At 36.3% G+C, this 22016-nt stretch overlaps 3 protein-coding genes across 3 annotated transcripts; all 3 read right to left on the reverse strand.

Moving 5' to 3' along the window:
- Positions 1-2713: 2713 nt before the first annotated feature.
- Positions 2714-6838, reverse strand: LOC133865723 (transmembrane 9 superfamily member 8-like). The gene is made up of 7 exons (XM_062302169.1): positions 6608-6838; positions 5259-5423; positions 5058-5167; positions 4810-4918; positions 4574-4686; positions 4314-4464; positions 2714-4213 (listed from the first exon to the last, which is right to left on the reverse strand). Exons 1-7 carry the CDS (start codon positions 6719-6721, stop codon positions 3056-3058), a joined length of 1920 nt encoding a protein of 639 aa, XP_062158153.1. The 5' UTR covers positions 6722-6838; the 3' UTR covers positions 2714-3055.
- A 2931-nt stretch (positions 6839-9769) lies between these two features.
- Positions 9770-13657, reverse strand: LOC133865278 (uncharacterized). Its single transcript, XM_062301655.1, has 7 exons — positions 13294-13657; positions 12832-12873; positions 11847-11929; positions 11647-11749; positions 11325-11538; positions 10276-10370; positions 9770-10196 (listed from the first exon to the last, which is right to left on the reverse strand). The coding sequence occupies exons 1-7, from the start codon at positions 13433-13435 to the stop codon at positions 9943-9945; spliced, it is 933 nt and encodes a 310-aa protein (XP_062157639.1). The 5' UTR covers positions 13436-13657; the 3' UTR covers positions 9770-9942.
- Positions 13658-15049: 1392 nt separating this feature from the next.
- LOC133865549 (leucine aminopeptidase 1-like) lies at positions 15050-21331 on the reverse strand. The gene is made up of 10 exons (XM_062301970.1): positions 21044-21331; positions 20249-20663; positions 19950-20144; positions 19507-19732; positions 18969-19095; positions 18694-18789; positions 17117-17194; positions 16552-16612; positions 15786-15973; positions 15050-15433 (listed from the first exon to the last, which is right to left on the reverse strand). The coding sequence occupies exons 1-10, from the start codon at positions 21257-21259 to the stop codon at positions 15305-15307; spliced, it is 1731 nt and encodes a 576-aa protein (XP_062157954.1). The 5' UTR covers positions 21260-21331; the 3' UTR covers positions 15050-15304.
- Positions 21332-22016: the final 685 nt, after the last annotated feature.

Consider the following 22016-nt stretch of genomic DNA (forward strand, 5'->3'; position numbering starts at 1 on the left):
AGTGGAACAAATTCCTTCAAACTGAGTCCTCAGTTTGAAATTTCTCGAATCCAGTCTACATTTGTATTTAGTGCATGTGACGTGTTCTTAGTAAATATGCTTCAACCCATTCTCAATCTGTTAATCCTATTTGAAAATGCATATAAATTCTTTAAAGCATGTCAATTTAATAGATTGAATTTGAAGAAATTCCAACCAGACAGTTTTGAGTAAAAAAACTTTACCCTATTGAATTTGCTGCGGCTATGGGTGATTTCAGGCCTATTGCTTGTTGCAATATCCTGTATAAGTGCATCACGAAAATCTTATCTAATCGTATGGTGGCTATATTGGATTCAGTGGTTAGCAGAGCTCAGTCTGCCTTTATTCTCGGTAGAAGCATCTCCTTTTGGCCCAAGAACTGGTCCGGAACTATCATAGGAAAGATGGTCAACCTAGATGCACAATGAAGGTGGACTTGATGAAGGCTTATGATTCTATAGATTGGAATTTTCTTATTCACTGCCTCAGGTGTATTGGTTATCCGGCCAGATTTGTGCAGTAGGTGAAGATGTGCATTACTTCCCCCCGGTTCTCTATTTTCCTCAATGGGACTTTGGTAGGGTACTTCAAGGGTGAAAAGGGCTTGAGGCAAGGGGATCCTTTATCCCCTTTCCTTTTTGTTATTACCATGGAAGTTTTCTCCAAAAATTTTGGGGATCACACTCAGGAAGGTTTGGGTTTTATGTTTCATCTTAGGTGTTCTAAGTTGAAGCTTACCCACCTTTGTTTTGTGGATGATTTGCTTATCTTTTCTGCTGCTAATTTCTCCTCTATTTCTTGCTCTTTTGGAATTTGAGGTGTTGTCTAGCTTGAAGGCTAATCCTTCATAGAGTCCTCTATTCTGTTATGGGGTTTCGAACAGGTTGAAGGCTTTTTTGTTGGAGGAATTGAAGATGAAGGAAGGGCATCTCCCTATAAGGTATCTAGGAGTGCTCTTGATATCCACTAAACTCTCAGCTGCGGACTGCCAAGTGCTTCTTGAGAAAATCACTAGCCGAATGGAGTCTTGGACTTCTAAGAACCTGTCCTTTGCTGGCAGATTACAGCTTCTTTCATTCGTCCTTTATAGCCTTCAAGTATACTGGACAAGAATTTTTATCCTGCCAAATAAAATTTTAAAGGTTATAAATCAAAAGTTCAACCTCTTCTTATGGAATGGTAGAGAAGGTAATGCTGCTAAGGCTAAAATAGCTTGGAGTGATGTTTGCTTTCCTAAGAAGGAATATGGCTTAGGGTTGAAGGATTTGGAGACCTGAAACATCTCTTCTATAATGAGGCATGTATGGTGTCTGTTTGCCCATTCTGGCTCTATCTGGGTGGCTTAGGTCCAAACTTATTTGTTGAGAGGGAAAAGTTTTTGGAATGTAACTATCCCTCAAAATAGTTCCTGGTGTTGGAGGAAAATATTGAAGCTACGTGACCTTGCCAGAAATTTTCTTCAGTTTGATGTTGGTGGAGGGCAAATCCATATGTGGTTGGATAATTGGCATCTTCTTGGTGCTTTGGTGGAGAGATTTGGTTTCAGAATTGTTTATGATTCACATAGTAAGCTGGATGCCAAACTAAACTCTGTTCTTAAGAATGGTGTATGGTGTTGGAGGCCAGCCCATTCTGAAAACCTTGTTGAAATACAAAGTAAACTACTTGAAGTGCAACTTGGATTAGTTGACAAGCCAATCTGGTCCATTGCTCGATCTGGCACCTTCGGCGGAAGAAGAATGTTGTTAGGGTTTAGCACCCATATGCAATTCCAAAGCAAGCTTTCTTTTTTGCAGAGATGCAGTGTCTTGGACCCTCCTATGGTTTGGAATGATTTGATTGTAGAAAAGGCTGCCGAAACTGGAAGTCTAAATCCATGTTTGGGGTGATCTGCCAGTTGGTTCTTAGCGCAACTGTGTATGGGCTATGAAGGGATAGGAATGAAATCAGATTTGGGGGCCATCCCAAAACTGAGGAACATATTTTGAAGCTAATCTTTTGGGAGGTTAGGTTTCTGGTAAAAGGTAGTTGCAAGAAGAACTTGGAGAATGTCCGCCTATGTTCTACATGGACCATTGATGTAAATGTTTTGGGTTAGTTGGTTGGCTGTCGTTTGTTTTGGTTGGGTTTTCAGAGTTATTCTCTGATTGTAATGTGTTGGTTTTGTTTGTTGTCTTGCTGTACAGTTGATTCTTTTGTCAATAATAGATCTACTTATTCATCTAAAAAAAAACCTTTACCCTATCCTTGTTCCCTATAATCCATAAAAATATCGAACAAAAGAAAAGATAATCAACATGCCCATGGCCTTTAATCACTGCGATGTTTCTAAAGGTGTCCCCTTTGGGACTTGTCGAGGCAGACAGAACTGGCAAAAGTGGACAACCTGCATGATCAAAGACAGGAAGCTGACATCTTGAAGGACCTCAGCCTTCCACAAAGATAATAGTGTATGCTCAAAGATGAAAGATGTTAATGCCTCCAAAAGAAATGGTTCTAAGCTAAGAAGAACGGATGTAATAACAATTCCAAATAGCTTAGAAAAAAAAAAAAAAAAAAAACCAAAATATTTGAGGACATCATGCAGAAAATAGAACACCATAAATTGATCTTCTACCTTCTTTTATTATCAAAGCATAAATTCATTACTTATGGATTTTGCAACAACAAAAACAAAAACCACCAGTAGTGCTGATACAAGAATTCCTTTTCATTTCTAAATAGGCATTTGGACAGGAGATTGCTTAACAATCCCCCACAATTGTCTCATACAGAATAATAAGAAGACAAATAAGAACAAAAAATTTAAACACAAAGGTGGGGGAAGCGAGAGAGAGAGAGAGAGAGAGAGAGAGCTAAACTGCCAAAGAACCTGTATAGAGAAGACTAACATTAACAATAATTTCTATGGTTTAAAATTCAAAACTGAACCCAGACGGTAATTCCAGAAATGTTCCCCACTTTTTCCATCCCAAGTGGAAATTCTGTGCTTCCTCAGCTAGTACCAAAAAGCCACCTCCTCGGCAAAAATTAACTAATCAATCTTCACCGATGAGTAGATGAGCCTTGTGAACCAGAAGCACGCATAGAAACCAATTGTACCAGTCAGCACGAAGAAAGCGTATGAGACAATCAGCATGTAGCCAAAGTACAACATCCCAGACACAGGCTTAGTGATCTCAAGCTTTGTAAAGAAGTAGAAAGCAGCATAGAGGAAAAGGTAGAGTGCAGAAGAACCCGAAGTTAAATATGACCTCCACCACCAAAGGTAGTCCTCACTGCACAGCTGGAAGTAGCATAGCACAATCGTAATCTCAGCACAAGTGACAACAAGGATGAGGAAGACAATGAAGAGGAAACCAAATATGTAATAGAACTGTTGCAACCATATCGAAGTGAGGATGAAAAAGAGTTCAATAAAGACGGCGCCAAAGGGAAGTATGCCTCCAATTAGGATAGAGAATGCCGGGTTCATGTACCAAGCCTGTTCTGGGATCTGCCTAGGGATCTTATTGGTTTTCACCGGATCCTCAATAGTGGGCTTCTTAAAACCCACATAACCACCCACAAAAACAAGTGGAACTGAAATGCCAAACCACAAGAAAACCAGAGCAAACATGGTTCCAAATGGCACTGCCCCAGAGGATTTCTGGCCCCAAATTATAGCATTCAAAACAAAGAAAATAGCGAAGATGATCGCAGGAAATGTGACTGCTGTTTTGAGAGTAATTTTCTTCCATTCTGTTCCCTTGAACATCTTATAGAGACGGGCTGAAGAGTATCCAGCAAACAGCCCCATAAAGACCCAGAGTAGGAGCATGGCCGTCATCAACCCACCTCGATTTGAGGGGGAGAGGAACCCGAGGACAGCAAAAGTCATAGTGACAAGAATCATCCCAAAAAACTGGACTCCTGTCCCAACGTAGACACAGAGTAAGTCTGAGTTGGACGGAGGCCTGAAAACATCCCCATGCACCAGTTTCCACCCCGTCTCTTCTTGGGCTTCTTCTTGGGTTTCTAACTGATTGTACTTGGAGATATCCCGGTAAAGTGTTCGCAACATAATCATAGCCACCATGCCCGAGAGGAAAAGAACAATCATCAAAGAATTAACAATTGAGAACCAGTGAATCTGATCATCGGCCATCAGAAGATAAGTGTCCCACCGGGATGCCCATTTCACATCACTATCCTGCAAGGTTAAACAAGGGCCAAGACATTCATAGAGAAGGTCATAATAAACCCAATGGCAAGAAGCAAATTCCTTTCTTTATGTGTAGATGGTAACTGACCTGGAACTCAACATCATAGGTAAATATAATTTCCTTCTTCTCTTCAACCTCCTGAGGAGTTTCGGAGTTGGTAACCGTACGTTTGGCATGGGGATCACAGGTTGTTAAACGGGTCTTATCATTCCATTGACCTTCATATTCATGCTTGATACTGTATTGATAAAAATAATAAAATGTCCTTATGCAGGCATAAACTACCATTGAAGAGAGATTAGCATAAATCAATACAGATAATATAGGAAGGAATCATATACTCTAACCTGAATGGTTTGACCTCAAATCCAACAATCCTTGATAATTCAGTCACTGAATCTTTGTGAAACTTGACTGTAAATGTCAAGTGATTGTGGATAAAATGCTTTTCTTCCTTGCTCTGCAAATAATTATATTTGAAAAAAAAAATGGATGAGTACATTAGTAGAAGTTATTACTTCTTAAAACAAATGGTAATTGCTTCAGAACTTTTTTGATAAGCAGTAATTGCTTCAGCACTTACCCCCGCATACTGTCCCCTGAGACCCACATGGAACCCATGTTGATACACTATGGAATTCTCCTGATCAGGCCTTCTTATAGGAACAACCAGAGGAAGATTATCCAAAATCCTGAAATAACGGAACAAATATAATCAAACATGTTATACCATGCAGTTAGCCGGTTTCTATTCACATAAGAATATAATTCACATTCCTGTTAAGATAAGAACATAATTTGCATTCAAAACCCTCTAAAGTACTGCCTTACATGTTCACCCGATACTCATCATCAATCTTTTCCTTGAAATCCTTTGCAGTTTTCGCATTAAGAGTTTTACGACAGACGATATTGCACATCTGTGGTTCTCTCATTTTAAACTGAAACAAACAAATTCAGTTAGCAGCTCAGTAACCAAACACAAGAGACTAAACGAGAGGATGAGTAAATTGTCTAAAACATCTAACTTACCACATAAGGAGAGTTTTCAATGCGATCACCACGAAGAACTTCCCCAAGATTCTCGGCACTGTCAACTATCTTCTCTGGAGGACAATAATCGAGGGAATAATAAGAATAAGGAAGCTGAGTTTTTGTAGAGGACAATTTGTTCACTTTCACCTTCAACTCATCCCCCTGCAACCAATGTGACAAAAAATTTAAAACTCCAACAAGATGATGTCATTTAATCAGAAATCATTGCTAGTAAAACAAAAGCAGAATGTGACTGCATCACTTAGCAAACACATACAATGCATGAGAACATATGGGAGGAATTAACTAATCCGATATGCACCATTAAAATGACCAAATTACACCTCTATCAATGTGAGGGCAGACCGACTGAGCAGAGTGAAAGTGAGTGTGCGTTTATTTCTGAATATCATATTGTCAACAATGCCTCAAAAAAAAAGGCCCTTTTATTTCATGCAATGTCATCTTTTCTTTTCTATATTTCTAAAATACACAAGCATTCAAACTTCTGGAAGTATACCTTAACTTCACTCTCATTCTAATAACGGGACTTCCCGGTGAGCGTGCTCCATGTAAACCTCTAAAAGAAACCCCTTTTAATTAAAACTTGGGAGACCAAACAGATATCTGTAGGAAAACTAGAAATCCGCACTCCAAAAAGTACATCCCCTTGCGTGCAAACAATTATTTGGGGCTAACCCACCAGCGAAGCAGGAGTATTACCCGATCCGTGCAGAGGAAGCACTTTACATTGGTCCAAGGTTTACCTAACAGGGATGGGTATACAGCAACATACAAAAGAACATGGAAAATTTTACAACTTCCAAAAGCATCTCCCAAAAGAAAAAGGATCCTGTGTCGATCCAATTGAAGAATGGGGCCTCAACATCTCACCAAGCTAAAACCCAAATACAAAATATACGTAATTTCACGTTGGTCGGCAGTTTTTAGTGATTCAAACAGTGTTTAGAATTCCTTCCTAAAGACAACAATCTAAAAATCAAATTCCCATTATAACTTATAATTCCACTTTTGTCTCTATCATGCGAGACAACAAGTGAACTTCTTTTCTTCTTTTTTTGCTTGAAATCCTAAAACTTGCTCTAGAATAGAAATCAATAAGGAAAACAATAAAATTTCAAAGAAACGAAAAACAACAACAATAACAAATTGAATACCCATTAACACTAAGCTAAGTTCACAAGATAAGAAACCAGCACAGATCCACACAAAATTAACAAAAACAAAATCAAAATAAATAACAGATCCAAAAAGCATTATCCAAGATCTAACCCTAGATTCAACCGCAAACACATGCACATACGCACATGTACATGTATACATACATTTTTAAAATCTTGGGGCGCGACACCGGGGAGATAGAAGCAATACGCGGCATGGACAAAGAGCAGCAGAAACACACAGATCCATCGCTGAAGAGCGAGAGGTCCTCTCGCCATGGCTTCCACAACCAAGATCTAGATCCACCTCCACAAGCCCTACCCTCTCTCTCTCTCTCTCTCTCTCTCTCTCTGTGAGTCTCAGCGGTGATATAATGGCACACGAGAAGAACGAGAATTGGAGAAAGCGTTTATGCGCCAAAACGTGGGGATTGATTGCCGTTCGATTGTTATGCCGCGTGATGTGCGGTAGAGATTGGACCAGAAGGAAGTTTCTCTGACGGTGATTACCGTTTTGTGTGCGGTGGAAAACGGCTTCGTTAGTCAACGTTTGTTGGTTTCTTTGTTATTACCCATCGTTTTGTTTTTTCTTTCACTAGCTGGAGTATTTTTTTTAAAAAAAAAAATTTATAATTTCTTTTTATATTTTAAATTATTTATAATTTAATTAAAATCATTTAGTCTTTTAAGATTTGGATATTACTGCTTTTATTACAAATTTCTTCTAAATTGACATGAAAATCTATCTAATACTTATCACATTAGTCACTAAAACATAGACGGTCATGTGGTAGTCTACACAGTATTTATCATGTTTACAGACAGATGGGACAATCCATGTGATTTTTCTTAAATCGGTCACTAAAATGTAAATTGTTGCCAAACAGTTTATATGGCACTTATTCTCATAAAATGTAAATTGTCACATAAATTTTTAAGATAATTATAATATAAGATACCATAAAAATTTTTCCTTCCTTTTTTTCTTTGAAAAAAAAAAAAACATTTTCCTTTCACGATACTATCAAAATGGATTATGATCATGATCTTCAAGAGTTTTTAGAGAACTACACTTAAAATTTTAAATATTATTTAAAGATTAAATGATTAGAATTTATCATATTTATCAGCTTGATACTAGATCACATTTTAAAAAAAATAAATAAATGTGATAAATAGTAAAGTGGTAAAATTTGAATATAGTTGTGCTTTAAAGAACTTAAAAAAGCTTTCAAAAACTATAGTGAATCTTGATCCAAGATAAATAATATATTATTGATGTCACTTGAATTCAAGCTTAAGGTAATGATGCATGCTCTTCGTTTGTTTCTCAGTATTAAATTTCTTGCAATTTTTTTTTTTTTAATTATAGAATCAATACAATCCAAATTCTTTATTTTATTTTTAGGGAGGCAAAAAATATCCACATTAAATTTAGTTTTCTTGAGTCCTATTCATGGTCACTATCACTATCAATCTAAAAATATGTAAAAACAAAGGTAAGTGGGGAATAAGCATCCTACTTATATTTCCAATAAATGGAGAAAAGGTGGGGAATTAGGTCTCTTGAGTCTTGACCTATATATCCTTTTCAGAAAGATACATTTAAGAGGTCCTTTTAAATGTGCAAATGATCAAAACTAGGACGAATGTCTAATGATAACTCTTCAACCTAATATTCTTCCTAAATTATAATTTTTTTTATTAACCAAAATATCAATTTAAGACTACTTGATGATATTCACCTTCCACTCAAATTAGTATAAAACTTATCAAGAAAATGGACATGTTGGGTTCGATTTTATCTCTTTATTTCCTTTATTTTCTGATTTTCAAGCGATAAAAACCCTAATGGATAACAATTATAATTAACCCTATAAACTAATATTGAGCATTTGTTCAACATTATTTGGTAGATTGCTGCAGACCAAAACAATGAGATACAAGGCAAGACAGAGACAACCCAACAGAAAATTGCAAGGTGGGAGGGTAGTTGGACCACACCATTTCGTCACTGCACCACCCACCAAGCCACCACAGGCACAAAGCACCAATTAAATGGAGGTTAACTTCTAATTGCCTTTTTTTTGCTTTCTTATTTGGTGGGTTTTTATGTCATGTGAATAGAAAATAGACACTTATCTTTAGATTAAGTTTCCTGTTGCCTTTTTCCGGGTACACTGCATGAAGTTTATTATAAAGATAAGTGTGAAGATATCAGTTGCTTAGTGGAGGGATTAGTGAAAATTGAAGCAGTACGCAAAGGAGCCAAGCTTGATCTAGCTTGCTTAGGAAAGACTATAACCCCACACTAACCATAATAAACCTCGAACAACGACATGCTAATCAACGCTTAAAATCATGTAATTGTGTAGGGCGATCACAGCCAAATGGACAGGCGAGAAGGAGAGGATACGAGAATGTAACCAGTAAAGCATTTAGACGCGGCCCATCTTGTCCTATCATGGGTGCAGAAGTTTAGACTTTTGTGAACTTTCCTAACCAAGAGGACGTAGGGATGTAACTGCAAATTTAAGAAATAATGGGAGCTAACTTCGAGTCGACTATGAGATTCGGATGGTTGAGAGCCAACATGACAACTGAAGTTTTTGGTAACTACTATTTTTGACTACTTTTTTTCCATCAGATGATGTACCAAGCCAACCTACAATCACAACCAAAGAAGTTATCCATTTGTATAATGTCCTCGACAAAAATTCTTGATTGTAAGTGTATTTGTTCAACCCTCGCTATCATTGTTAATACTTCAGAAACTGCCAGCTGATTTTCTACTCTACAAATCGATGGATAAGTGCCCTCCTCTGACTGTAGGCTTATGCCACTCCTTTGCAGAGCTTAACAGCATAATTCCTAGTGTAAAATCCAGTCTCAGATTCCTGAAGTTATGGCCATTGCCTGAGTTGCTGTATTATCCTTTCCGCAAGACCCAAGTTTCTTATTCATGGTGAAGTTCCAAAAAAGGATGTCCAACATCATGAACCCACAAACTCACAACCACCACCATATTCATGAGCTCAGCTTGCTCAACCACCGCATTTAAAACAAAGGGTCAGGCAGGGTTTTAGCTTTAGACATATGCTTTTTTTTTTTTTTTTTGAAAAGAGCTTTAGACATATGCTAGCAACAAATTTCTAATTCTTTAGTACTTTTAGTTTCCCCTTGGAACTGCTGGAGAGAGAGAGAGCGCAAAAGCAAAAAGTGTTATTTCCAAACACTAGAAAAAAAAAAATAATAAAATAAAATAAAATTCACTTGTGAACCAAGTTCCATTCTATGAGTCTTTTGAGGGTTAGTAGACAAAGTACAACTTTTAAGACATTCAGACGAAATTATATATTTCAAAGCGCATCAAATGAAGATCCTTACATAACAATATAAAATGTGCTTGAAAAGGGTAGGGTACCTAATCTTGGCAACAATGAATAGTATCCTTTATGCTAAGTAGAAGGGGAGGGGAAAGATTCAAAACAAATAGCATTTTAGTTTTCCTCTTGAGTGGGCGATTCAAGCATTCTCACAGCACGAGGAAGCATAAACTCGGCAAATATGGGATAGTGAGAGGATGGGTAGTATCCATCAATGTTATCATTCACCACTTCACAAGAAACAGGAATCAGAGATCTACCTCTGAAGAGAATCCAATCAATGTGTAGATCCTGAGTTTGACGATCCCAGCAAAGGCAGAGAGCTCTGAAAATCAACTTGAGATATTCAAGAGCTCCCTGTTTGTCACCTGACAGCACCAAATACTATCAAGTGAGGCCATGGCTATAACATGATCAAGGATCAGTCTAAAAGGAGCAAAGTGATACCTTTGAATCCATGGTAAGTGCGTATGAGAGAAACATTTTTCCTCACACGGGCATTGGGCCATGCATCCCTCATATCCCCCACAACACCATGCTCTCTGGAGGCAAATAGAGTGAAAGACCAAAAGTAATTTAATTCATATCCTAACAGGAAAAGGCTAACACGTTCATTTTGCAATAAAATGTAAAGATGATGCATTATTAGGTACTAACTACAAATAATGAAAATTCAAACTACTTATCAAGAAAATGATAACCAGGAAGCAATGGTAGGGGATTCTTTTACCAGGCTATTTTATTTTCTATTTTCTAACAAGTATGAACCATTAACAACTTATCATCAAGGAGACGGGTAGGTTTCCTTTTATATACTATAAAAAGTTGGACTACACTGCTTATTACCATCATACACAATCAAGAGGAATTCCCTCCATATGTTACAACGTCCTCAATAACATGCTGGATGGAAAAGTTGATGTAGATTAAGTCCTAAACCATTAAAGAGCCACGACTCCCCTTTCTGTCAACACAAAACAAATTGGAAAAAAAATGTATATTTGAATGCTCCCAAATGACATGTCTTGAATAGGGTTGCATTCACATGATAGTACTTTCTTCTGCTTTTTTTTTAAGGAAAAAATTTTGATAACCAACATTCATGTGATAGTAGCAGCATTAAAGTAGAATCATATTCAATGGATTAGACAAGTGATTCCGGTTCCTACAACAAAATTGATTGCCCACAAGAAAATAAGAGGTCGTGTTCCATCGTCCCAGGAAACAGTTGAACTATTTGTTTTATTCTTCTCTCTCTGAAACAGAAGCATTTGTATTCCAAACATAGAAGCAGTGAGATAATGAATTGTTCTTCTCAAAATAGTTTTCCATAAATCACAAGTTCCTTTTAATTACTCCATATTCATAGTTTAATTTTCAAACAGAAGATCCATAACTCAAAAAAGGATTATTATCTATATATGTGGTTAACATTCAATAAACAAGAAATAGGACAGGACCATAAAACAGCTGGACATCTACATGTCAATGAATACCTTGATCTCCCAAGAAGAAAACGCCCTGTAGTTGATTCCTTTGGTGTGTTGAATCCTCCGCAGTATACAACTGGTAAGCTAGGAGGTAGGGATGCAATGTGCTGCCATGTGAGTAAAGCACTTCGTCTACGAGCACGAGGACTGAACTGATCCATATTTGTATTGACGATCTGAAATGAAAACCCTGGTGGCTCGACTCGTTTCAATTGGAATGTGTGGACATCATGTCAAAGAAACAAATGATACAATACTCTAGGATAGAAAAATAAAAGCACTATGTAAAAGGCAGTTTAATGCCAGATAAAGTAAATTTACAAGGATATCACCCATGTTGCAATACATGGAACATCAGAACCCCATGACATGCTTCCAGGAACAGAAGGCGCCTCTGACAACCAGAAAGTTCCACCTTCTACCACCTCTACCTTCATTTAATAAAAGAGTGAAGTAACCAAAAAAATAAAAAATTTGACAAATGAAAATTAGAAATCTATGCCATATTGGAAAGAATCAATCTTGTACCTTCTCCTTGTCATAGAAGATGGTGCAATGTTCATCTGAAGTGTCTTCAGATCCTTTCCTTGATATTCCAAATTGAGCATAACCTAATAGATAATATTAGAGAAAGAAAAGAGTCCAATTACAAGCTGAATTTCCATGTATAGGATGATAATAGCAGGGAAAGATCAGAAATAACATGAACACCAGATCATTACATTCCTTTTACCGTATCCAAGTTAATAAGTAAACAAAATAAGAAGAGGAAGGATCAAGCACAACAAACTTCTTAATCTATATGATTAAGGAAACAATCAGAACTTAAAAGAAGAATGACTTCCATGCCTAAATGAGCAAATTATTACAAGAAACATCACTTGAATCACACAACTCACTCACTAAAAGTGTTGAATCTATTGCTAGGTGAAGATAACATTTGCAGTCCCACATATACAGAGATTATCTTTTGGGTTTCATGATGTGTGTGTGTGTATCTATGAATCTACAAAGACTAATCTATGCTTGTATCTATGTGTATAGTACCTATTGAAAGCTCTCATATGACAATCCTAGTACAAGAACATCTATACAAATCTCACACAAACACCCGAATCCACATGTACATCTATGATCCATATTTTGATTAATATTCTTCCTATCAGAATGAACAAGGGTCTATGTAGACCTGGCTGAGACTGAGATGGGATCTATCTCCATCGGAAACTGTAAGCAAAGGCATGGCATTTATACATTCAATGCAATCTGATCATATCAGGTATTAGGTGGTTGGGCACCATGCCACCACATAGAACTTTCTTATATTCAGTGCGAGTATGAATATACAATATCTCAGACTCTCAGTAGCACATAAATGCAATCTAATTAATATATGTATAAATCTGGCTCCATTTTAAACTATTAGAAAATTATTTCCAGCCAACTTCTTTGATGATAAAGTTACTACTGCCTAAGTCTATAGTAATAATTCATGAGACGATAAAAAAGTTACCTGGCAAGCCCTGCTGAATATAATCCAATTGGGATTGCAGTCCTGAACCAAGACAGAAAAAAATATATATATGAAATGAGTTTAAAGAAAGAAAAGCCAAATCATCAATATTTATGAAAATATACTCAGCTCAAACTATATGAAGCAAAAGAAGCACCCCAAAGAATAAATTAACGAAACCCAATCCAGTTCTATCATTCAAAAGGAGTATGATTAAGAAGAGTAAGAATTAAGAACTCTTCAACCAAAAACATCATTCACCCAAATTTTTGTTCACTGGCCAAGCATTTCAACAGGAAAACCGAAAACCACACCCTAAAAGAAGAAAAACCCACCTCCAAAACACCAGTCAATGAAGACCCAGATCAACCATTTCAATCAAAAAACAAGCACGACCAAGATCCACACTACAACACACACAAACATTCATGTATAGACGCGTGTAAGGAGAGGAAGAGAGACCTTGTTGGGTACAGAGGATCATTGGGGAGTAGCTGGTGATGACGCTGATACACAAATCCCTCCTCTTCTCCCATGAATTAGGACTGTCTGGTGGCTGATCTTCATGAAGATTGAAGGTCATCACTGTTAAAGAAACACTCATTTTCTCTCTAGTCTCTTTCTTTCTCTCTATCCTTTCTTTTCTGCTACATGATCATTAATTACCCAAATATTTTTCAACAAAGAGCAAAGTGAACAACTTTACGCATATTCGTTTCGTGTGGACTCCAACAGAAGAGTCACTGATGAACAGTACGGTTGAAGAGCGTATACAGAGAGAGAGAGAGAGAGAGAGAGAGATACTCAAACCTCAATTATAATTTATGTCTGAACTGAGAATTTTTCTACGATTTATTTGGGTTTTGACCATGCACGTGCGAGGTCCAGTATATCGACCCTATACGCACGTGTCAATATATTTTCCGGGGTCACTCCGGTTGTTGTTGTGACATGTGCATTTACAATAAAGTTTCGTTTGCAAAGCACGAGTATTACTATAAGAATGATTTATTTCTTCTAAAATTTATATGATTTTTAAAATTATTATTAAATATATTATATACGATAATCTAATAATAGCTTCAAAGCTACAACTATTTTGGGAGGATTCAAAAGAGGATTTATATTCTTCTATTAGCATTACTTTCGATGTATTCTAATTTTTATCTTCTTTTTTTTTTTTTTTTTTACGTGTAATGTGACATGTCACCTCATGTCTTTTTTGTGTTCTCAAAATCTTAAAATTGATATGGACTTTTAAAATAAATTTAATTATAATTTTAAAATCTATGTCACTTTTAAAAGAACACAGAAAAGATATAAAATGGTATTTAGAATTATTCATTTTCTACTTAAGCACAAAATTTATTTTTATTAAAATAGTATTTAAATAATTAAAATAACTTTTTCTTTATTGAACTTATATTTTTAGAATAAATGATAATTGAACACTTTAAATAATATGAAAGACACTTGCTCCGAGTAGTTTTGCTTTCAATGTCTCATTTTTTAATTGATTATTTCTTCTTTGATTTTTGTTAGCTGATATAATTCATAAAAAAAAAAAAAAATAAATAATGTTATTCATACAAATCATGCTCATTTATTACATTCATTAAGTTGCGTTTTAAACAATCTTCTATGTTTTTTTTTTTTTTTTGAAAACAATCTCCTATGTTAATTACTAAATGAAGGTTAAAAAAAAAAAAAAACACCTAAAATACATCACGTCAACTGATATGAAATGTGTAAACAATAATATTACTCTTAACCACAACAATATGCAGAACACAAGCAATACATGATACAACACTAGACAAAAAACTGATTGATGTTACATGCTTTTGTTGTCGTAGGCAAATATGTTACCACATTATTTAAAAAGTTTAAATATATAAAATTAAATACAACAAAATAAAATATTAATTATAAATAGTTCATCTCTATTAACTAAAATAGAGCGAAACCTTATCGGGCTAGTGCTCTCTTATCTAGCCAAACCTTGATAAACCTCACCAAATACCAAGAGTACTCCACCATTTACACACACAGAAGACCACCATCAACATGAAACACAAAGTACATAGATAAATAAACCATGTAAGTTGAGGATCGTCTCCATTTCAAGTGAAAATTAAGAAAATCCATTTCATCGTCCAAATTATATTTTAAAGATTTAACGATGTATATGCTATCACATAGTAAATATGTTACCACGTCATTTTAAATTTAATTTGAGCCATAAAATAGAGAGAATCTTATTCCAGCTTAGAGACATCTAAGAACATTGTTTAAGTTGAAAATCAAGAAGTGTTAATTTCCTGTAACAAACCCCATCACTTCTCGACTCCTTCAACATATTTTATTCATATAAGTTATAACTGATCACATCATTAGAAACCCCACCAAGATGCATCTGTTTTCCACACTCCTGCTTCACTGATGTGTATGAGAGAACCCAACACCTTTGCATCTAAGAAGAGTTCTTCAAAACCCACTCCACTAAAGTAGCAATGCCAAATCCTGTTGCAGTGCGTTTCTTCTCGTTCCAAACTGGGCCAGCCAGGTCGATATGCATCCATTGAACCTTCTCATCAACAAACTGCAAAAAGCACAACTCAACAAGTTTCAGAAATTCATAGCAACTGCAATTGAAGAGAATCTTGCTCAAAAGGGAGACAAAATAAAGGCAGCAATTAGCATGGGAACATCATTCCCCCACTCCGATGACCCAATCGCCAAATATGCACCCTAAAACCCCCCCCACTTCTTTCCTCGTAGGGAAGAAATTTAATTTAAAAAAGGAAAGATACAAAACAAAATATTAAAAAGAGAAAAAAAAAATGCAGATAGAGAAGAGAGAGACCCCGCAACTCAGAGTTACGATCAAGAGACTCTGAAGAACAAGTAAAAAGCACGATAATTCAGAGAAGGAAAATGAACGGATCATATACCTGCTTCAAAAATAGAGCAGCAGTGATAGCACCACCTGCCCGACCACCGGTGTTGAGCATATCAGCTACTCCTGATTTCATTGACTCCCAATAACTTTCCTCCAATGGCATTCTCCAGAGTTTCTCCCCACTGACCTCTGAAGCTGCAAATACCTCCTTGGCCAAGTCATCACTGGGTGTAAAGATACCTATAAAAGAAAAGGTTTGCCATCAATAAATAGCTGTTATCCCAGGAATCATGTTGTTAAAGAGTTCAGCAGATATTCTGATTTCTTGGATTTTTGTACTTCTTTTTCTCACTAAAGGAATTTTCTCTTATATACTTCATGTTTACTAGGGTTGCGCCCGTCTACACTTTTAATGAAATGCATTACTTAACCAAAAAAATAAAAAAAAAAGTTCAGCAGATATATGAAAGATTGTGAATCCAGCTGGTAAAAAGCCACCATAGTAATAGCCTTGGACAAATGGCAAACATAACCTATGATGTTTCGACTCCATTCCATGAACATCATGCAGGATTGCCGATGTACAACTATTTCTTATAAGCTACAGCTAACCAAATTTCAAAACCAGTGTGCTTTTCTTTTCCTCTTTTTCTATGTCTACAACACATGCATCACCTAAAACTGCACTCGAAATCTTTTGTTGGTTTTTCCTGATTTGTTCACATTAGAACGTTGTATGGTTCTCAGAACTCAAATCACAGCAGGATAGAAAACCAAAATAAATAGTTCACCACCACGATTATGAGAAAATGCAATACCTGCAACTGAGGGCCCAAGAGCAACTACGCAAGCGCCAGTTAAGGTTGCCAGGTCAACTATCTGCAGAACAATTAAGAGTAGTGTGAGCCAGATCCTAAAACCAAATTAAACATCTTAACAAGATGGAAACTCTTTCAGGAAAAAGAAAAAAAGTTAAAAGAACAGGGTGAAGGATGTCCTGTATTTCCGTGCAATTCCACAATGACATGTATACATGACTTTGAATTTTATCAGGTTCTGGATATAATAGAATACAACTGATACTCTGGATTCAATGAAACACTGAGAAGATTTTATGATGCATCATGTTCTCCATAATACCAGTCAGATATTTGATTTTCAATTTTTTTTTTCTGCAACAAAAATTAGAGGATAGAGGACCACTGGTTTTTGCCCTTTGAAACTGGATAAAGACACCACTAATCAAACATAAAATAAACGGAAGTCGAAAAATTTTGTGCTTACATAACTTGAATACAAGAAGAATATATCAGATCTGTTATAATTATTCTTGGAATTATCGAAGACTGATGCATTGCCATGACACATTATTTTAAGTATTACCTTCTCGACACCTTGGTTACAAGCATATACCAAAGCATCTGCCAGTGTTAGTCTGCCTTCAGCATCGGTGTTATTAACCTGCAGTAGCAATTGAAGAGAACAAAAAATATCAGTTTAAAGACATGAATGCAGAACCTCAAAAGTTAAGCCACTAATGCTCCTGAAAACTATTAAGACTTGATAGTTTCAATACTAAATGTGCAACGTAAACATCAATAGCACACAATGGCAACAAATATCCATAACCTGAATACTTTATGCCGTTATAATTATTGTTGTTCACCAACAAAAAGAAAATCTGAAGTATGCCACTGAAAATCAAGTCTCGGATGTCTATTACTTGATTACCATTAAACAATTAACTCTAATTTATTCATTAAAAAAAAATCTAATTACTTGAAATGTGACAACCTTCTGAAGCAATATCTTGAATCATATAGAATACAAAAAAGACTGGAAAAGTGTCCAGCCAGTCCATGTGCCAATATTTTCCATTGCCCTATAATTACATTTTAGACTGGATAACAAAACACAATGTGCCAGTAAATGGTAAGTTTCAAAGGCAACTAGGCAAGTTAAGTTGGCATGCAACCAATCAAATATTATTTTATGTCAAGTATATTATCACGCTCCACAAACCTTCATAATGCATTTGAAATTATTCTTAATATTTTGGGGTGGCTTAGGAAATTCTTGTATATTGAACTGCATGAATATATTTTCTATAGAAATTCGAACACCATGAGTGGAGGTACTTTAGAAAATGATGACCATCATCACCTGCAATAGTGAAAATTTAAGATAAAAGCATTCAATAAATCCCAAACCTGGTCTTAGAGGGACAGAGTTTTCCTCCAAACTAGGTTGGAGGAACTTCTTCCAACCTAATCTATAAAAATGCCATATGTCCTTTCGCATATGAGAAGCATAAGTTCTTTTCTATTACAAGGGAAAAGTTGGATTCGTTGGAAGAGCAAATGCATTTTTAATCAAATGTCTTCCAACTTAGTCATTGCAATTAAAAAAAGCATGCACTTCTCACATGCAAAGGGACACATGACATTTTTATAAATTGGGTTGGATGAACTTCCTCCAACCCAGCTTGGAGGAAATCTTTGTCCGTCTTAGAGTATCAAATATGATTACAAGTTCAATTTTCTTAATGGTTCACAGACACCATGAAAAAAACCAATAGGGCCAATCAAATTTAAAAGAAACACCCAAACATACCCCTGGGCAAGTTGTCATCATTTTAATGAGTTCTGGCTACTGTAGTTATGGAACCAATTGAGTTTGACCCAGCACAACTATTGCATTTACTATCGAATAAGAAGAAATATGCAACTGAACTGAAAACACATGGAACTTACTGAAAATATTTACTTAGGACCTGGTAGAAGAATGAATAAAGCTAAAGAGTCGGCTTTCCCAAAAAAAAAAAAAAATCCATAACATGCTTTGAGACTCCTTGAGTATTCATTAAACTGCACTTTAAATTTGAGACAATCCAATAAGTCAATGTGACCTTTCGTAAGTTGACTATTGTATGATCTCTTCACAAACAAAAGAACCCATACCTCAATAGTCTTTCCATTTGATGCCGTGACAATGTCTCCAGGCCTCATACCTGTTCCACTTATCATATTCTCACAAGCTGCCACAATGAAATGAACCTGCAAAGACAAGACACTTTCCTCACATAAGGCATATTACTAGATTCAACTGCTCAAAGTCTTAAAAAAAAGAACCAAAAAATTAAGACAAATAAAAATTTAAAACCAGTGCAAATTGATCAATTAGGATAATGTTCATTGCACCAAAATAAGAACAAAAACGACATCAAATTGCTGACCTCTACTCCAAGAGGTTTAATTTGACCAATAGCTTTTGCCGCACCTAGAACTGCTGCGGAACCCCCCATATCAAATTTCATGAGCTCAATTGAACAGCCAGGTCCTGTCTTGATGTTGTAGCCACCACTGATAACACAAAAAGGATGAATATTCAACACCCCATATAACTAAGAGCCATCAAAATCAAAGAAGAACACATAAGAAATAGTATTCCAATAACTTATCCTAAGAAAATCCCACATCCATAACCATCAGAACAAGTAGGAAAAGAACTTGCAATAAAGAAGAAAGAAATACAAAATCATCCAGTGCAATTGGCATACACAGTGAGACAGGAGTGACTCACTAGTTGGTAGATCATACTCAAGATATATCAACAATTACATAAATCAAGTCACAACTCAATTGCAATGTTGATGTAGGCATCAAATCTTGAACATCCCAAAAATCATAGGCAATGAATTCTCATTCTTTACCCTTTGCCCAGGTGATAACTGAACTAGTCAAAAAACATCTCAGCAGTTAACATATATTCACCTGTCAAAGGTCAACCCTTTTCCAACCAACGCCAACTTAACTTTGGCAGATCCACCTGGAGGTTTGTAGCACAAATGTATGAAGTGAGGGGGATTTGCAGAGGCTGCAGCTACAGCCAGATATGACCCCATCTTCAATTTTTTGCATTCTTCAGCATCTAAAATTGTTGCAGAAAGAACATCGCTGTACAAGGAAGCAATCTTTGAAGCCTCTTCTGCCAGTACCGCTGAAGTAGAAAAGTCATTGGATATAATTATTACCAAGAATTATCTTGTTTTGTAATAAACACCAACAGATATAACAAAATGCTAGCAAAGAAAGTAAAAGTTTTCAAATTTCATACTTAGTAATGCATTACACAAATATGATAATCAATAACTGCCTAACAAATTACTACAGGACACAGGAATGAGGGATTATTCATAAGTTCAAGTCATACGAACCAGGGGTGAGTACATTGGCAGGCGAATTCACAAGCTCTCGCCCAAAAATTACTGCATATGAAACATCTTCCGCATACTTGAGCTTCTTTCCCAGTTCAGGTCCAGTTCCAAGACCAAGAATATCAACAGACTTAAGAGCTGGTTTCTTTGACTCTGATTTGTATCTATTATCTTCATATAATCCAAGTACAGTTCCTATGACAATTCAAACCATTCCACCATGTTTAGTCAAATTTTACCATAAATATACAACACCCAGACAATCATGAATTTAATTTACTAGATCATAAATCTAGTACCAGATGCTATCGCCGTAGCTGTGTTAAGCTTCAATTCAGCAGAGAGCCCCTCGGAAGAGGCCAGCACAATGGCAACATCACTTGCTTGAGCAGCCTTTGCTGCTGCTGCAACTGCCTCACCAAGACCCCGAAAAGCAGCTGTAGTTGAAGCAGACTGTCCAAGCCCAATCAAGCCAACCCTCTTTGAGCCAAGACCCGGAAGCCTAAGAACTGTTGACTGGCCAGCCTTACCGGTAAAATCCTCCTCGGAAGAGGCTTCAGCCAATAAACCGCCCAATTGAGCATCCAACTTCTTCAAAATTGAATTCTCAAATTTTGAGTTATCATCCTTTGACATGTCTTTCTCTGTGACACCCACTGCAAGTATGTCTCCCTTCCATTCCGTCACATCAATCTCTTTTGCAGCAAAAGAGACCTGTCAGGAATTTTCACAAACACATAAAAGACTTTCCAGTAATTCAATCGATTTATGGATTTTAGCCGTTCAAAAACAATCAAATAAATCAGATACCGTGATCCTATCACAGCACTAAAGAAAAGAGTATGGATTCAGAGCAAACAAATATCAAACCTTCACAAAATTAGCTCTTATAATCCATCAAAAATTCTAGAATTATGAACCACAAACAGTGACAAACTCTAGTGGTCTCAGTCTCAGAAACCCATCAGCAGTAACTCAATTATCCACATATTTCAGCCAAAACCCATCATTCAAAATGCACGATTATTACATAAAATGGAAAAATAAATACTGGGTTTTCAGACTCCAAGAGTGTGAGAGGGAGAGAGCGAGACCTTCGGGGCTTCGATACTGGCGGGCAGAGTGAGCCCGAGAGTGGCCTGGGCGAGAGTGTGAGCCATAACCCTCCCTCTACGAGAGCTAAAGGGTGCGACCGCAAAAGAAACTCGAAGCGCACTCGAAGACCGAAGCTTAGCGAAGACCAAAGACGAAGAAGAACGAGAAGATGAAGCAACGAGTGCGGATGCCAATGACACAACAATGGCGGCCATTTTCGTGTGTGTGGGACTCTACCTATTTATAGTGAACCCTCAAAGTGATCGAATAGAGCGTGAGTGAGGCGCCGAAGATGATGGGGCGCGTGCGTTGTCATCACCACCTAGATAGAACCAAGTGCACTTGTAGACTGTAGTAGTGCATTTGTTATAATTTTAGCATTACCCTAGAACCAATACCGCCTGCTGTGTGGGTCCTGCTTTCCTTAAACCTGTTCCTCTTTTTCTTTTCTTTTTTTTTCTTTTTTTTAATAACAACTTTGATGATTATCCCTTCAGGTTCCTTGTTTGATGTGATGTGGAATAGGACGCTTTATTATTGTTCCTTGGATCCCTTTTTAGTTTAGTTTGCTTAACTATTAAGGAAGAACTCTCAACTCTATTTGCATAATAATAAATTTTAAAAAAAATTGTTTATAAAATTTAGTTTCAGACAAAAAAGAAAAAAAAAATCAATGCAAAACTTATCATTTATGAGTATTTATATAATTTATATACTTAATGTAAGCAATTCATCATTTCAATACGACACAAACTTTATGGACGGTCACAATTTGTTTGAAAATATATGTTATTTACTTAGGAAAAAAAAAATGACTTGCGAGGTCAGATGACAGCATGTGAGTTTATGGAGTCTTGCATTTAATCACGGAAGGCTGGGCCAAATGCTATCACAATTTCATCCACGGCACGCTTATCAAGAAATGCCCACTAATTAAGACTACTTTCTTTTTTCTTTTTCTTAAAAAAAAAA

Source organism: Alnus glutinosa, chromosome 4 (genome assembly GCF_958979055.1).
Source record: "Alnus glutinosa chromosome 4, dhAlnGlut1.1, whole genome shotgun sequence".
Lineage (NCBI taxonomy): Eukaryota > Viridiplantae > Streptophyta > Magnoliopsida > Fagales > Betulaceae > Alnus > Alnus glutinosa.

Excerpts from the sequence above, each read along its gene's own strand:
- LOC133865723 (XM_062302169.1), bottom strand. The coding sequence starts at position 6,721 with ATGGCGAGAGGACCTCTCGCTCTTCAGCGATGGATCTGTGTGTTTCTG. Across the intron at positions 5,424-6,607 it reads CGCCCCAAGATTTTAAAAAT|GGGGATGAGTTGAAGGTGAA; the intron begins GTATGTATACAT and ends CATTGGTTGCAG. Across the intron at positions 4,214-4,313 it reads CCTATGATGTTGAGTTCCAG|GATAGTGATGTGAAATGGGC; the intron begins GTCAGTTACCAT and ends TTAACCTTGCAG.
- LOC133865278 (XM_062301655.1), bottom strand. The coding sequence starts at position 13,435 with ATGAGTGTTTCTTTAACAGTGATGACCTTCAATCTTCATGAAGATCAG. Across the intron at positions 11,930-12,831 it reads TATTCAGCAGGGCTTGCCAG|GTTATGCTCAATTTGGAATA; the intron begins GTAACTTTTTTA and ends ATTATCTATTAG. Across the intron at positions 11,539-11,646 it reads ATGTATTGCAACATGGGTGA|CATTCCAATTGAAACGAGTC; the intron begins TATCCTTGTAAA and ends ATGATGTCCACA.
- LOC133865549 (XM_062301970.1), bottom strand. The coding sequence starts at position 21,259 with ATGGCCGCCATTGTTGTGTCATTGGCATCCGCACTCGTTGCTTCATCT. Across the intron at positions 20,145-20,248 it reads AGCTACGGCGATAGCATCTG|GAACTGTACTTGGATTATAT; the intron begins GTACTAGATTTA and ends GAATTGTCATAG. Across the intron at positions 17,195-18,693 it reads CAAATGGAAAGACTATTGAG|GTTAATAACACCGATGCTGA; the intron begins GTATGGGTTCTT and ends TTGCTACTGCAG.